Below are 15,401 nucleotides of genomic sequence, written 5' to 3' on the forward strand. Positions count from 1 at the left end.
GTATCAAAGAGAATCGTATCAACAATCAAATATTAACTGACTGTTCTTGTCAATGATAAAGCATACCGGCAACAACCAATAAGAATTTGAAGGGATTATAGGGTTTAATTTGAAAGGAACGGTGGGGTTCCATGGAGTTTACTATTAAGGCATTTTTAACCGTTCATAATTTACAGATACTGATTTTTTAAAGCTAATAAATTGAAAATAATGATAAAAACTTACTATATACATCGTAACAGAGAAAACCAAAAGTGAAAATCGTTTGTTTAAAATGTTAAAAATTTTCATCATTTTTCCATCAGTTGCTCATTTTGCCCCACCTTACTATCAACTTTTTAAAGTGTATTTTTTTAACAAAATAATTAAACAAATATTTTGAAAGTGTTACAAATACTTTTCATTAACCCAGTAAACATCAAGAAATTTGATAGAGACTCATTACGTTCTTATTTTGATTCCAAAACCTTATTTTAGATCAGCTGATTCTTATAATATTTCCCCAGTACATGACCACGTCACGCATTTTGACTATTTTTTCAAAGCAAAAGGCTTTTTTGACAAATGTTTCGTCATCAATTCATTGGATTTGAGGTAATTAAACTACAATCAAGCAATTTGTTTTGAAAATTTGGGAATTTACAGTGAAAATACAAGGTGCTCATTAAGCCCCACCTACCCCTACGCATAATTTAACACCAGTGTGATTTTATTTTGAAAGTTAACATTATTAGTGAAAACCTGTGTGTGCCACTAACAATACATTAAAAATTTGTAATAATCAATATGTTTATGATGCAGTATACCTCCAGCAATCTTTAGCACAAGCAGATGAAGGTGATCATTGCTATATACAAACGTAAGAGTGTTTGGAGTTATCAAATAATCCTTAATAATCTTCACAACATGTGCATTTGTTTGCATTAGTCGACCAAAACTCATACAAGTTGTAAGAAAAAGTACATCTCTGTATATCTGCAAGATGAAACATTGTTATATTGAAGATTAATAGCATTCATTTGAAACTCACCCTAAAATTGATAAAACTCATGTCAAAATAAATTTCATATGTCGAAAACATCACAACAGCATACACCAAGAAGCAAGACCTGTGAAAACTTTGAAAGTTTCAAATTTTGAAGTTTCAGAATTATTTGCTAGGTGGATATTTTTTTCTGTCATATCCAATTTTTATGCAATTTTCTCGATCTTATCAAAAGTCACTTTATTTTTCTAAACCTAAATATTTTCCAACACAGATTACTAAAACAATGTAAAATGGATGTAATCCATTCATTAAAAAGTATAATTTATCATTTTTGCATGTATGTTTTATTAGAAACTGTATCGAAGGTGGATCTTTTTTGTGCCAGTCACTGTAGTTGACGATTTTGTTGTAAATGCATAATCACTTAATGAATTTCTGATGGATTAGTCGACTTAGATGGCTTAATGAAATGGCCTAAACAAAATTTACCTCTATTTATTTTACAGGTCGGCGACAGAATATTGTCAGTAGATGGAACAAATATCAGACATTCCTCACATGACCACGCATTGAAATCTATAAAAAATGCTGACAGTAAAATAGTTTTACGAGTTCAAAGCTTAATAAAAAAGGTAGGTACATAATAATTAGTGTTTCCTTTGCTACATTGTCTTTGTATCTGTTACATAGCTAAGAACTGAGTTAATTTATCTAGTTAAAATTTAATTTATAATCTCTTTTTATAGATTGATGATAATATTGAAGCATCTGCTTTGTTGAAGAAAATCCCACCACCAATAACACCGTGCAAAACTCCTGATCCTTTAGTTATCCAAGAAGGAAACGGAAAAGTAAGTAATTAAGGCTTTGAATATTTTTACAGAACTCAATCTAGAACCATTCCGAGCATTATATCATTAGAAAAATTATCGACTTCCTTGGCATAGTTCATCATTGTGCTTTGGCGCTGTCCATAAACTACGTAGACTCATTTTCGGCCATCTCAGACCCCCCCCCCCCTTCCCCCTCCGTAGACTTTCGTTCATACAAAATTTTTGAAATTTGTAAGGAGCGTACACGGAGAAACGAAAGTATCCAAAAGTGAGTTCTTTCCACCCAACTGCGGGGTTGCGTGCGTCAAGCCAATTTTGAGTTGATGGGATCGATGTTTATGCTGGGTTCTTCCCGTTTGCCTCCATGTGAAAAAAATACTTAAAAGTAAGTTTTTTTTCACCCAACCGAAAAACCGATTAGGTTCTATTCACTCAAATTTGAGTACTGTGGCAGAAACTCAACGTTGAGTTGACGCACTCGAACTGCAAAAGTTGGTCTGTTTCTCTCTTCACTTTCTGACAACAAAAGAAAGAGCGAATGAAAAGGGAGATGAAAAAGAACTCAAATTTGTGTTTAAAAGAACTCAAATTTGAGTTGTTCAGTTTCTCCGTGTAGACTATCGCCAGACCTCCCCGTCCCCCCTCAGAGTCTACGTAGCTTATGGACAGACCCTTTCGACACAATTCATGCAATACCGGTTAAAGAAAGTGCTCAATTAATAACTGTTAAAGAGAGGCAGGTCAAACGTGTAGCCAAAAAGAGTAAAATAAAACATGAGTGTTGACTTACAGTATTAAATATGCATATATAAAAAACGGAGAATTGACAGCTCTTTAAATTTCATGCTTATTGTCGTTTTCACTAGTTTACAAAATATAATGAAATTCATAAATATTTATCAACGACCATCAATGGGTCGTTTTTTCGTGGCATAACGTCCAAACATGCAGATACCTACGCCACAAAGTCCAAGGAAAGAAAGCACATAGGATGATATGACGCATCCAAACTTGTGGACGTTATTTCACAAAAAAGTGACCTAACGACCGGAACAGTATAGCCTAAGACTTTGTTATCCGGCCCCACATTTTCTATGCATAATCATGTGCTTATTCCGGAATCGTATTCCAAACAAGTTTAAATAGAACAGTTTTCAAGTTATAGCTGAAAATTGAGTTTTTCACATATGAAATTCACTGAATTGCCAATATCTTGTAGTACCCAATTATTTTTTTTGCGTGAATAAAAAGTTGAATCTCTAAAAATGCAGTTGCATACGTTTGGAATCACGCATAACTCGCGAACGGATTTCACCCAAGGCAGGTTCATGAGACAAAAATGTGGAGACATTGATTTTTTTTATATGAACATGAAGTTTTTGAACGGGTACTTAGACTTGGCTAGGGTTTTGAAACGTCGATAAACGCAGTTATGGTCGATTTCCTCACTTCGGCTTAACCATATAGTTTAACCTGGTTTAACGCCTAAGCCAGGGTGGAAGAAGACAGGACAACAGTTTGCCGGGAACATCTAGTAATCTAAGTAATCTTTCGATCATCTCAATACAGTTTTTACGTCAGATCGATGAAATAGTGATATTAGCAAGATTAAGGGACGATCTCCATGAATGTTTGCAATACTTTTTTAAAAGTTTCAGAGCCCATGAATGAATGAAAAAAAATCAAAAGAAAACGTTTTTCTCAGCGTATATTCAAAAACAAAGTTTTTGGCGAGTAATAGTATAAACCTAAGCTCAATCCGAGAATTGGTTGCGGAGAATGAGATATATGAAGTATGCAATTTTGCTTCACAATAGACCAAAAATCGATTACAAATCACCAGCCTTGTATGAGAAGTCGGAAAAATTTGCGCTCTGCTTTAATATTATTTTTTGCCTTTCTCGTACACTAAGTGTACTGGAAAGGCTATATGTTCACTCCAAAAATGACTTTTCGATAGAAGGCCCGGAGGGTCGAGTCACATATACCAATCAACTCAGCTCGACGAATTGAGGTGATGTCTGTGTGTATGTATGTGTGTGTGTGTATGTATGTGTGTATGTGTGTATGTGTGTGTACAAAAAAACTCACATCACTTTTTGGCAGTAAACCTCATCCGATTTCAATGACCGACGGTTCATTCGACGCGGAATTTGGTCCCATTGTTTCCTATTGAAAATGGTTCGAATCGGTCCAGCCGTTCCGGAGATATGGCCATTTAAGTGTTCCGGAACGGTACCCCAGGAAGGGACCAGATATGAAAATGCATCAAACCTACGCATGCGACACATCAAACTACGGCATTTTCAATAACCTGATGAGCGGTAAGCAGGAAAATAGTCTCAGACCATATCTGAACCGGTAGTGTTCCCGAACCGGTTCTGGGCATCCCGCTGGAAGTGGCCAAATATGCAATTGAACCAAACCCATGCATGCGGCACATCAAACCACGGCATTTTCGATGACCTGATGGACAATGAGCAGGAAAATCATCTCAGATCATATTTGAACCAGTAGTGTTCCGGAACCGGTTCCGGGGTTCCCGCCGAAGTGGTCAAATCTGAAAGAGAAACAAACCCGTACATGCGTGACATCCAAGGGGGAGTCGCTGAGCACATCTTTACTTGCGCCAATTATTTTCAGTGTGCCACCGGGTATTTATTGGATTGTGCCTCAGTGTGCCCCGAAGTGCCACTGCTTGATGATTCAGACTTTGCTTGGCAACTACCAAGACAACCAACTGTTTGTTTTCATTTTGCAGGTCAAATGCACATCACACATGGTTGCTTAGTTTTTTCACCTAAACTCAAGTGTCAAAATTGTGCCTCAGAGTGCCTCGGTGTGCCACACAGCGTATAAGATGGTGTGCTTGGCACCTCTTGGCACAATGGTCCAAGCGACTAGCCCCTTGGTCACATCAAATAGCGGCTTTTTAGATTACCTAATGAATGGCCAGCAAGTGTTTCGGAATCGGTTTTGAGTGGCCGGGAGAGGCCAAATGTAAAAGTAAACCAAATCCAGGCATGTGATACATCAAATCGTGGCTTTTGCGATAACCTGATGAACAGTTAGCTGGAAAATAGCCTTAGGTCACACTAAAGACAACTGGTAGTGTTCCGGAATGGGTTCCGAGAGTCCCGTCGAAATTTTCAAACTCTGCATGTGACACCTTCAATTTGCAGCGTTTTTGGTTAACCGATGAGCAGTTAACAAGACAATAATGTCAAACCATATTTGGTTCAGCCGGTAGTTCCCCAGAATCAGATCCGGGTAGTAAAATGTAAAATTTAACCAAACTCATGGATGCGGTGTATCAAATCACGACCAGTCTTGTAAACATTCGACACTTTTCACTACCTTCATTTCGTTGCCGCAGTCGGGTGTCAGCTTGCTTTGTTACATTGGTGCGCTACCGTTACCTCTTACCTACACACAACACGAGCAGTAGAACGAAGATCAATAAACATAAGAAAGAGTCAAATCAATGTCATCTGACACGATGACACGTGTGTAATTCTAGCATTACGCATAGATTCTCAGCCAATTCCGTTGATGAATGTTAATATAAGTTTATTCTTGCATGTTGCATTGAATACGGCACACAGATGGGCAACATAGCTCTTGTTATGGAAGAAGACAGGAATAACAAAAGCCGAACCGTCTTCCGAAGCCGATATCGTGGTGAAGTGCATTCGTTTGACATTTTTGTTCCGAACAGTAGTTTGATTGATTGTGTTGCGAATACCGGAGACAAAGGAGGCCGAATATCGACGAAAAGGTTCCAATGACTGTGATCTCTAACAAGACTGATCACGACTTATCGACATCCTGATGGAAAAATAGGGTCAGACCCGGTAGTGTTGCGGGTTCAGCTGTGGTTTCGAAAGTGGTTAAAAGTAAAAGTGAATCAAATTCATACATGCGATATATCAAATCGCGGTGATTAGGTAAATGTGAAAAATAAGCAATAAAATAATCTCAGACAATAATTGGGACAACCGGTAGTGTCATGGTCCATGACTCAAGGAATCAGATTCGGCTATCCCACCGGATATTACCAAATATAAAAATGAACCAAACCCATATATACGACACATCAGATCGCAGATTTTTTGATAATCTAATGAACGGTTAGCAAGAAAACAGCCTTAGATCACATTAGGGGTGATACATAAACTATGTCACGCAAAAATCGACGGTTTTCAACCCCCCCCCTCCCCCCTATGTCACACTTTTTGTATGAAACCTCAAATTTTTTTATAAGGGTCGTCACGCTCTACCAAACTTCCCCTCCCCACTAAAAGCGTGACGTAATTTGTGTACGGCCCCTTAGAGACAAGCTTTTGTGTAGCAGAACCAACGTTCATGTGAAAAATTAAATCGTGACTATGTTTAATGGCCTGATAAACGTTAGGTATGAACAACAGTGACGAATCGGTCTAAGTTCACATATATGAAAGAGAACAAAATATAGACAAAACTAAAGCGATCTCACCAAATCGTACCATTTCAGATTCCTAAGGTGTAAATTTATAGCAGGATGGGTCAACGTTGAATGGAAAAATAAGAATTTGATCGCGTCAACAGAAGATGGCGCCTGTTTTAAGGAATTTTCAGCTCTAAAACTATGTAAAATAAGGGAAATATGTTCGGAGTCCACCAGAGTATCCAAGATAGCGGTCCAAAATCCAAGATAGTGGCCCAGTATTCAAGTAAGTGCTTATTTTATAGGATTATTAATTCTTGCATTATGGGCATATTTTGTATGGAAATATGTTCAGAATTCAAAATTTGTAATCAGAAAACCCAAGTGGTCCGCTGTTTCACAAGGTCTGCAATATGACTATACATAGTTTGAATAGGGAAGAATGCCGGTCTTCGTCCAAAACTGGTCACCAGAAAATCATAAACGACATGCCAAAATTCAATACGGCGACTACTTTATGTAATTTTAGGTCCAAAAATGAATACCAGGACATCCAAGACGGTATTGTAATGTTCAATATGGCGGTTAGTTTAGTTGGGGTAGATATCCGGAGTCATATAATAATGACCGGAAAATCTAAAATGACGTTTCAAAATTTTGCGGCTTCATGACACTTATATGGTTTGAATTTTGTTTTATAATTTATGAATATTGGATGTTATGCTAATATAAAATGTATCCATATTGAGTAGGTTTAGCAAGCAGTTTTCATTTTGTATTTATGTCAATGTCGTCAACATGTCGTTTGAGTTTTGTTGAAAGGATATTTTAAAGCACAAGAAAGGCATCATCACCGCTAGGTGGATTAATTAAGGTTTTTATTGAAAATGATCATTAGCTTGTCGAGTTCGAAAAAGCTTAGTGTTATTTATAGAAAAATAACATTGTATATTTCTATGGATAACGCTAGTTTATATTCTATGGATAACCCTAGTTTATTTTCTTAAAATTACGTTTAAATCCTTTTAATTCCGCCCTAACTGCTTATCCTTTGACATATACGCGTATTTCGACTACGACTTGTAATTTTCCTGAGCAATTAGGGCGGAATTAAAAGGTACATAACTGATTACACTCATTCGAAGTTAAATATTGGCTTGAGTTTGCCTACAAGTTGCATATTTTAGCCCCATATTGCAAAATCCCACTGCATGTTGTTTAACCGTAGTGTGGCCAGCAAAAAAAACACTCGTAGAAGGCCGGCAGGGTACCCGGGTACCCACGAAATGGAAATGATCATATCTCAGCGATTTTTCCACCGATTTTAAAAGTTTTTGCCTCATTCAACTCAGAAACTCATTATCTATCGAGATCGTATTTGGTTAGACCGGTCCGATCACCATAGGTACCGGAAAATCCGGATTTCCGGATCCGTGTTTTTATACAATACAATATACGGGATTTTCGGTAGGTTAGTAGCAATTTCGGTACCAAGCATCGTAAAATTGCTTTGGCATATTGTATCTGACCGGCATGGAATCATAAAACGTGTTGACTTTGAAACTGTGATTTCGGAACACGCTTCCCGTGAGGCCATGGTTGACCATAAACACTTTAAGGTATCCTAGCCTTAACAATGTGGGTTGCAATATGGTATAAGGACATGCTCCCAAAAATATGGATTTTCCGAAAACCACGGTGATTAGATCGGTCTAACCAAATATTTTCCCGATGGATGATGAGTTTCTGAATTGAATGAGCTAAAAATTTCCAAAATCGATGAAAAATTGACGGAGATATGATCATTTCAATTTCGTGGGTACCCGGGTACCCTGCCGACTTTCCACGTAATAAAAAAATGCAGGAGCCCCTCCCCCTGCCCCTCCTCACTTTAAAATTCGGTCAACCCCAGTAATAGATGTATATTCACGAGTTCTAAGATCTAACAGAGTTCCAACATCCTAGTCTCAATAACCATTAAAATATCGAGATTTGAAATTGAAAAAGGTACCCGGGTACCCTGCCGGCCACATAAGTGTTAGCAGGACATAACAAAATGGCTTATTGCTGCAGTAAAAAGAGATGCGACCTAAGGGGCTGTCCATAAACCACGTGGTCATGTGGGGGTGGGGGGGTGGTTTGATTCGACCAATGAGCATTTAGTATGGACGAATAAAAAAATTTGTATGGACAAATGACCACGCGGGGGGGGGGGGGGGGGTTGAGAAGTCCCAAAAAAATGACCACGTGGTTTATGGACAGCCCCTAACTGCTGCATTACCTTTGGTTTATAGAAATGAACAGATAGCCGAAAAGGCGCAATAAAGAGGATCGGTAGAGAAGAGACGGTGAATATCACAAGGTTAAGCAAAGTCGATGAATATCGAATCTCAATTGGATGACATCAAATACTAGAACCCAAAATGGACGGCAAGATTTTTTAATCGACCGGCTCCAGAGTTGATGGCAGTACGATTTCAAATATCCTGGACGACCACTCCATGGGTTTCAAAATGTTTCAATTTCTCAAGAAACTCAATATTATATCTGAGACAATTAAAAATAAAATTATTATTATTATTATTATTTGTCTTTATTCAAGAGGCTTTCAACCAAATGGTTGGTTCCCCTCCGCACTATATCTAATTATTTTATGTTATACATTCATATGCTTCCGTATAATTCACAATTTCTTAAAAAATTGAGTAATTTGTCTTCTTCGTCGTGATCGTTACACAAGAAATTTCTAATAGTTATAGACAAATTGGATAGATTTCTTTATTCCTGGTACTGCATGCAATTTACAAGGATGTGCTCAACAGTCAGTCATTCTCCACAAGGTACATATCGTGGTAGCTCAGCATTTGAGATGTATTGCGCATGTGTTAATCGAGTATGCCCCACCCTCAAACGGGAAAGGATACGTTGTTCACGATCTTGTCTCCACTGAAGATTGCATGCATCGAAAACGCCAGCTGCAATCGTACGTTTCGCATCAAGTGCTGGTACTTCGAACACGAAAAGTCTACCCGTTCTTCCAGCTGCCGCCAGACGATCAGCTTCTTCGTTCCCACGTATACCGCAATGTCCTGGCACCCAGCACAAAGTAACAGTGTCGGGCGCCGTACTCTCTATACGCTGAACCCAGGGGTGTGTTGATCTACCACTCTCCAATGCTGCCAAAACACTAGCCGAGTCCGTGAAAATAACTGTTGGCTTGTTAGAGTGCATCAAAATTCCACACCAGAGAGCAGCTGCTTCAGCCGAAAAAAAAATAAAATTATTTATACCGTGTCCAATAAGTTCTCATACAGCTTATAAATTAAGAATATAGTATTTTTCTTTTCACATCTGCTATTCATATTTTCAAAATAAATGCATGCATTGGAAGGTCATATAATACTGATCAAACACAGCATACGGTTTAGAATCACGCCTTCTTCTACTTGTTTTTATAAGCCGAATAACATACTCCCGTGTACTGAAATTTGCTTGTTCTGGCACGCAAGTTAAATTATCGAAAAGTGTTTCATTTGACAATAGTCCAAAATGTTAAATGTTGTTAAATGTTGAGTTTCTAACTCTAGTACTATACCAATTGAGCTATAAATGCTATATAAGTGATTTTATGGCAATAAATTTGTAGAAAAGGCCAATTTGGGCTTTGCTTCATACTAAAATTATAAATCATAAAGCGTTAATTTTGGAGAAAATTAACCACAACCACACCAGATACTGTACGTGCCTAACTCTATACAAAATTTCAAATCAATCGGTTTGAAATTGACTTAGTTATAGTGGCAAGTGCCCAAAATAGGTACACCTGCCCAAATGGTTCAAGACCCTATTCAAGCAAACTAAGATGCAGCCACGCTTCGTCCAAACAAGAAATCTTATTAAATCAGGTACATGGGCATTTTAGTTTAATTTTTGTGATTTCTTGAGCAAGATAAAATGGCTTCGTACTTCGCCAATAGAATATATACTATTTTTTTTACATACGGTCATAGTTGCTGCCAGCACTGCTGATGACAGGAACTTTGTTTGTTCCAACTTAAAACCATTAATCGATTAATTGAGACGAAATACCAATGCGTGCCAGGTATAATGGACTCGCGACCCATTAACGATTAGTAGTAAAAGATATAGGATTAGTTATTTCCCAAACATATGCAATATTGGATCATTATAAAGTGACCTGTCAATAGATGCATTTACTTTGAAAACCAGCATTACAGATGAGGAATAAACTCAATTTGATTTTGTATGAAAACTTATTGGACACGGTGTAGAAAATCAACCCGATCTCTAGCATTCTTTTTTGACATTAAACATGCATCATTTTTTTTTCCTTAGGTTGTCGATGGTCATGACGGTCTGGAATGTCCAGACAAATATATGACAACGAAATCAACTGAACAGTCAGTGAACCCTGATACACCCATACACAAACGATCCGACTCAGGCAAGTATTGTTCTTTTTTAATTTAATTACCAAATGAGAAAGTTGTTTGGTTATTTTGCTAACACAACTTGTAAGGGAAAGGGGATGGTATTTCTGGGGGTCTCCTGAGGTGACGCCATTCTTGGGAATTGACACCACTAAGCTCCGTTTCCAGTTTTCTGGGATAATTCCTGAAGACCAATCATGAATGATGGCATCCAATAATGCAACTTTGGCTCTATATGGTAATCTTGTTATTATCGGACACCTCATCTAATCCGGATGACTTACATACCACTACTAGCATCTAATGCGTAGTACAACTTTTGTATGCTGAATGGTTCATTACATTTTGTCCTTCCTGGGTCGTTTGGGATTCCAATACTCGCTGTTACTGATTCTTTTTGAGATTTAAGAGTCCTTATATGCGGCCATTGATGATATTCTCCCGAAATATTTGATCAAGCTATTGGCTACTTTGGCTGGATCACGGGTAGCTTCTCCTTCACTCCGAAAAGACATCCCGCAAGTTTAGTGGTGTTGAGATAATTTCATATTCTGAATCTGCATGCCAAACTGAGCCGAAATCCAAATTTTCATCAAATTTGGTACCCGGGAACCTATTTAAAAATCAATTTGAAATTTGTATGGGAGCGATTTGTCGAATCATCCCTCGTCGCATTTTGTACTGAGCGGAGCTGTCATGCAGTTGCCCAGCTGTCAAAAGGTGATTTCAAAAAATCTATTTGAAATTGATTATTGGTACCAAAATAAAGTTCTAAAAATCTGCAACAAAACATGGTGGCTCAGAAAAAGGTGCTCTTTTGTTTAAAAACAGAATATCATTGAATTTTTCTTAATTTAAAAACCCAATTTCCGCTTAGCGCATTCACCCTTCCCCATATTTCGGCTGTCGTGTGCGTGGCATTTATTCCGTCGATGAATTCCTCCCATGATTTGTTTTTTCCTCATTCTCGACTTTCTGGCATTCACTTCGTTTCTACCTCAAGAACTCTATCTTGGAGAAAACATAAAGGTATGTCAATCATATTGCAACCGCGAGCAACACGCAAAAACGGCTACGCTCAAAAATGTGAGCGGCCTGCACATTTTCAGTAAACATTCATGTCGCACATAGAATGTGTTGCATACGCACATTTTTTAAACCAGCTCGTACACTCACATGAGCCTGTGTTTTGCAATATTTTCGATATGGAAATCTCACTGGGTTTATATACACCCTTCAAATACCGAAAAATATTGATATTTTGCAAAAATGTGAGCGTAAGAGCAATTTAAAAAAAAAATTGTGTATGTAACACATTCTCTGTGCTTGGATGTATACTAAAAATGAGTACTTTTAAATAAGAGAGAAGCATATTGTTACAAAAATAAAAGAAATTAATTATTACAAAGTATTAACACTTCACGATATACAGGATGTACAGGAAAATAATAGGCCTGATGAATATGAGTATGAAGAGGAGTTTCAATATCATTCAGCGAATAACAATACCATAAAGCATAAAATTAACGCTATAGATTGGCAATCTATTCTTAAGAATGAAGAGAATGTAGAGAACTCTGTGGATATTTTTTATAAATAACTGTTTCGAATTGTATCAGAGGAAGTGCCATTGAAAAAAATAAGGCGGTATGATAACACAAAAACACCTGTCTGGTTCAACGCGTAAATAGAAAACTTAAAAAATCGAAGGCAAAAAGCACACAAAAAGTACAGGAAAAACAGTAATAATGAAAATTTGACAAACTATTTACAAATTTGCGATGAATTAAATCTGGCTATTAATATTGCTTTTGAGGAGTACAATTCAAAAACTGAGGTTGGCATAAAATCCAATCTGAAAAACTTTTTCAACTACGTAAAATCCAATTTAAAACAGACAACTATTCATCAAAAATGCATCTTCATGTAAATGTTGGCAATAACTCAGACGAGATATGCAATTTGTTTTCTAATTTTTTTCAACAGAATTCTACGACTTTTTCTGAAGAAGATAGAGATCGAAATTATTTTGACTGCCAGAACTCGAGAGAGACGTTGGAGTTAATCATATAAAAGTACAAGAAATCAAAAATTTGGATGCTTCCAAAGGTCCAGGATCTGATGGAATTCCACCTGTATTTTTGAAAAACTTAGCAGTCAAATTAACAGCGCCGCTATTCTGGCTTTTCAATATATCCTTAAAGTCTCGCAACTTTCCTAAGCTATGGAAAATTTCGTACTTGGTATTTATTTTTAAAAGCGGCAGAAAATCAGACGTAAGCAACTATCGAGGGATTGCCATAATCTCTTGTATTCCCAAACTGTTTGAAGCAGTTATCAATGAGAAATTATTTGAGCAAACCAAAAACAGAATAACAAATTGAACCGTTCAAAAATCTTGTTGATCATTTCATTACATAATTAGTTGTATGGCTCCAAAGAGTATGTAAACCTTGATGTAAACTCATTTGTATAAAGCCCGGCTTCAGAGGCACGCTATCTTCCATTTGGTACATTTGTGTCATAAAGAATACTGTTTGGTAGTTTGGTTGCTAACCAACTTTTTATCAATGTAACTTAAACGGACAACTCGACCATAGAATTGACAGTTCAACTGCCATAAACTACACAACAGCGCCACTCGAAAGAAAAGCCTTCGATAAAAAGAAGGAAACATTTAGCTACGGTATGGGACCATTTGGGTAGGTGGACCTATTTTGGGCACTTTCCGCTATAACACAGTCAAATTAAAACCGATTGACTTCAATTTTTGAACATGGCTAGATACTGTACGTATCTGATCGTGTCCTAAAAATCAAGTCGATCTGTTCAAAATTGACTGAGTTATAGCAGCAAGTGCCCAAAATTGGCCCTCCCTGCCCAAATGGTCTCCGACCCTATGTTGTAAATTTTAGCAGTTGGTCCGTAAAGAAAATGGAACAGTGTGACTTGAAAGTTATCTGTATGATAAGAACCTTCCCGGCCCAAAAATATCTACCTACAAAATTCACACCGATCGGATAAGTAGTTTCCGAATGCATAAGGGTCAGACAGACAGACAGCGCGAGTAATAAATTCCTAGAGAAATTCCCAGAGGTATTTCTGCAGTAATTCCATGAAGAATTCTTGCATGAATATCTGGATGAATTACTGGAGGAAGAATCTTTAGTGGAATCCCTGAAGGTATTCCTGGTAAATTCCTCGAGAAATTACTGGTAAAATACTGGGAAAACCTGGTGGAATTACTGGAGTTATCCCTTGAACCAATTCCTGGAGGAATCCCTGGATTTTTGGAATAATGCGTGTATAAACTTCGGGAGGATGATTTCTTGGATAAATTGCCGTTGTAATTTCTAAACGATTTACTGCTTTAATTTCTGCGATAATTCCTGAATTAATTTCTGCATGAGTTCCTGTGGTAATTCCTGGTGGAATTCCTTAAGGTATTCCTGGAGGAGTCCCAGAATCAAATGTTGAAGAAATACCTGCATGAATCCCTTGGGGAATACCTATGAAAATCCCTGGAGTAATGCCTGGAAGTATTCCTAAAAAAATTCCTGGAGGAATTCCTAGAGCGATCCCTAGAGGATTCCCTAGAGAAGGTCCTGAAGGAATGCCTGGAGACATGCCTGTGCGAATTCCTGGAGGAATATCTAGAGAAATTCCTCGAGAAATCTTGAGAGGAACTCCTGGAGGAATTTCTGGATGATTTTCTTGAAGAATCGTTGGAAAACTTTCAGGTAGAATCCCTGGAGAAATTCTTTAAATATTTTCTGGAGAAATTCCTCGAGGAATCCCTAGTGGATTTTCTACAGGAATGTCATGAGGTACCTCTTGAGAAATACCTGGAGAAATACCTGGAGTAATTCCTCGATGAATCCTTGAAAAATCTCATTGAGGAATCCCTGCAGATATTCCATTAGCAATTTCCAACGGAATGTCTGGAGGAAGTCCAGGATAAAATCTTAGAAGAATATCTGGATGAATTATTGGAGGAATTATCGAAGGAATTCCTGGAGGAATCTCTGGAAGAATCTTTGGAGGAATCCCTGAAGGAATTTCTGGTAAATACCTGGACCAATTCCTGAAGGAATTCCTGGAGGAAATGCTTGTGGGATTCCTGGAGGGATCCCATGAATCAATTTCTGGTGAAATCTGTGGAGGAATCCTTAGAGCAATACCTGGAGGAGAAATTTCTGGAAAAACTCCTCAAGGAAACCCTGGAAGAATTCCCGAAAAAAATCCTGGAGAAATTACTGAAGAAATTCTTAAAAGAATTTCAAAAAGTAATCCCTGGAGGATTTTCTGGATCAATTCCTGGATCAATTCTTGGGGTGATTTCTGGAGGTATTCTTAGTGGCAATCCTGCAGGAAATGCCTGGATGAAATCCACAATTCCTGAGGTAAATTCAGCAGGAATTCCTGAGTTAATATCTGCAGGAATTCCTGGGGTAATTCCTGGTGGAATTCTCAAGAGCATTCCTGGAGGAGTCCCAGAATTAAATCCAGAAGGAATGGCTGGATGAATCCCTGGAGAAATCCCTATTGAAATCCCTGGAGGAATGCCTGGAGGTATTGCTGTGTGCGTTCAAGATGGAAACGGTGCCCAAATGCGCTTTAAACGCGGTAACACACGTTACCAAATGCAGCGTATCAACCATAGCCAATATCATCGCCAACCTAGCATTCGAAAGCTCCCACTG

The 15,401-nt window shown here is 37.8% G+C and overlaps 1 protein-coding gene across 4 annotated transcripts in view; it reads left to right on the plus strand.

The window, feature by feature from the left end:
- LOC109406001 (inactivation-no-after-potential D protein) overlaps positions 1-15,401 on the plus strand; it is a 1,280,913-nt gene that overhangs the window by 546,362 nt on the left and 719,150 nt on the right. For all 4 annotated transcript variants that reach the window (XM_062851786.1, XM_062851784.1, XM_062851787.1 and 1 more), the window contains exons 6-8: positions 1,495-1,620; positions 1,735-1,839; positions 10,604-10,712. In XM_062851786.1, the coding sequence (XP_062707770.1) occupies positions 1,495-1,620; positions 1,735-1,839; positions 10,604-10,712 (340 nt within the window). The remainder of the gene's footprint in view (positions 1-1,494; positions 1,621-1,734; positions 1,840-10,603; positions 10,713-15,401) is intronic.

The sequence above is a fragment of the Aedes albopictus genome, chromosome 2 (assembly GCF_035046485.1).
Source record: "Aedes albopictus strain Foshan chromosome 2, AalbF5, whole genome shotgun sequence".
NCBI lineage: Eukaryota > Metazoa > Arthropoda > Insecta > Diptera > Culicidae > Aedes > Aedes albopictus.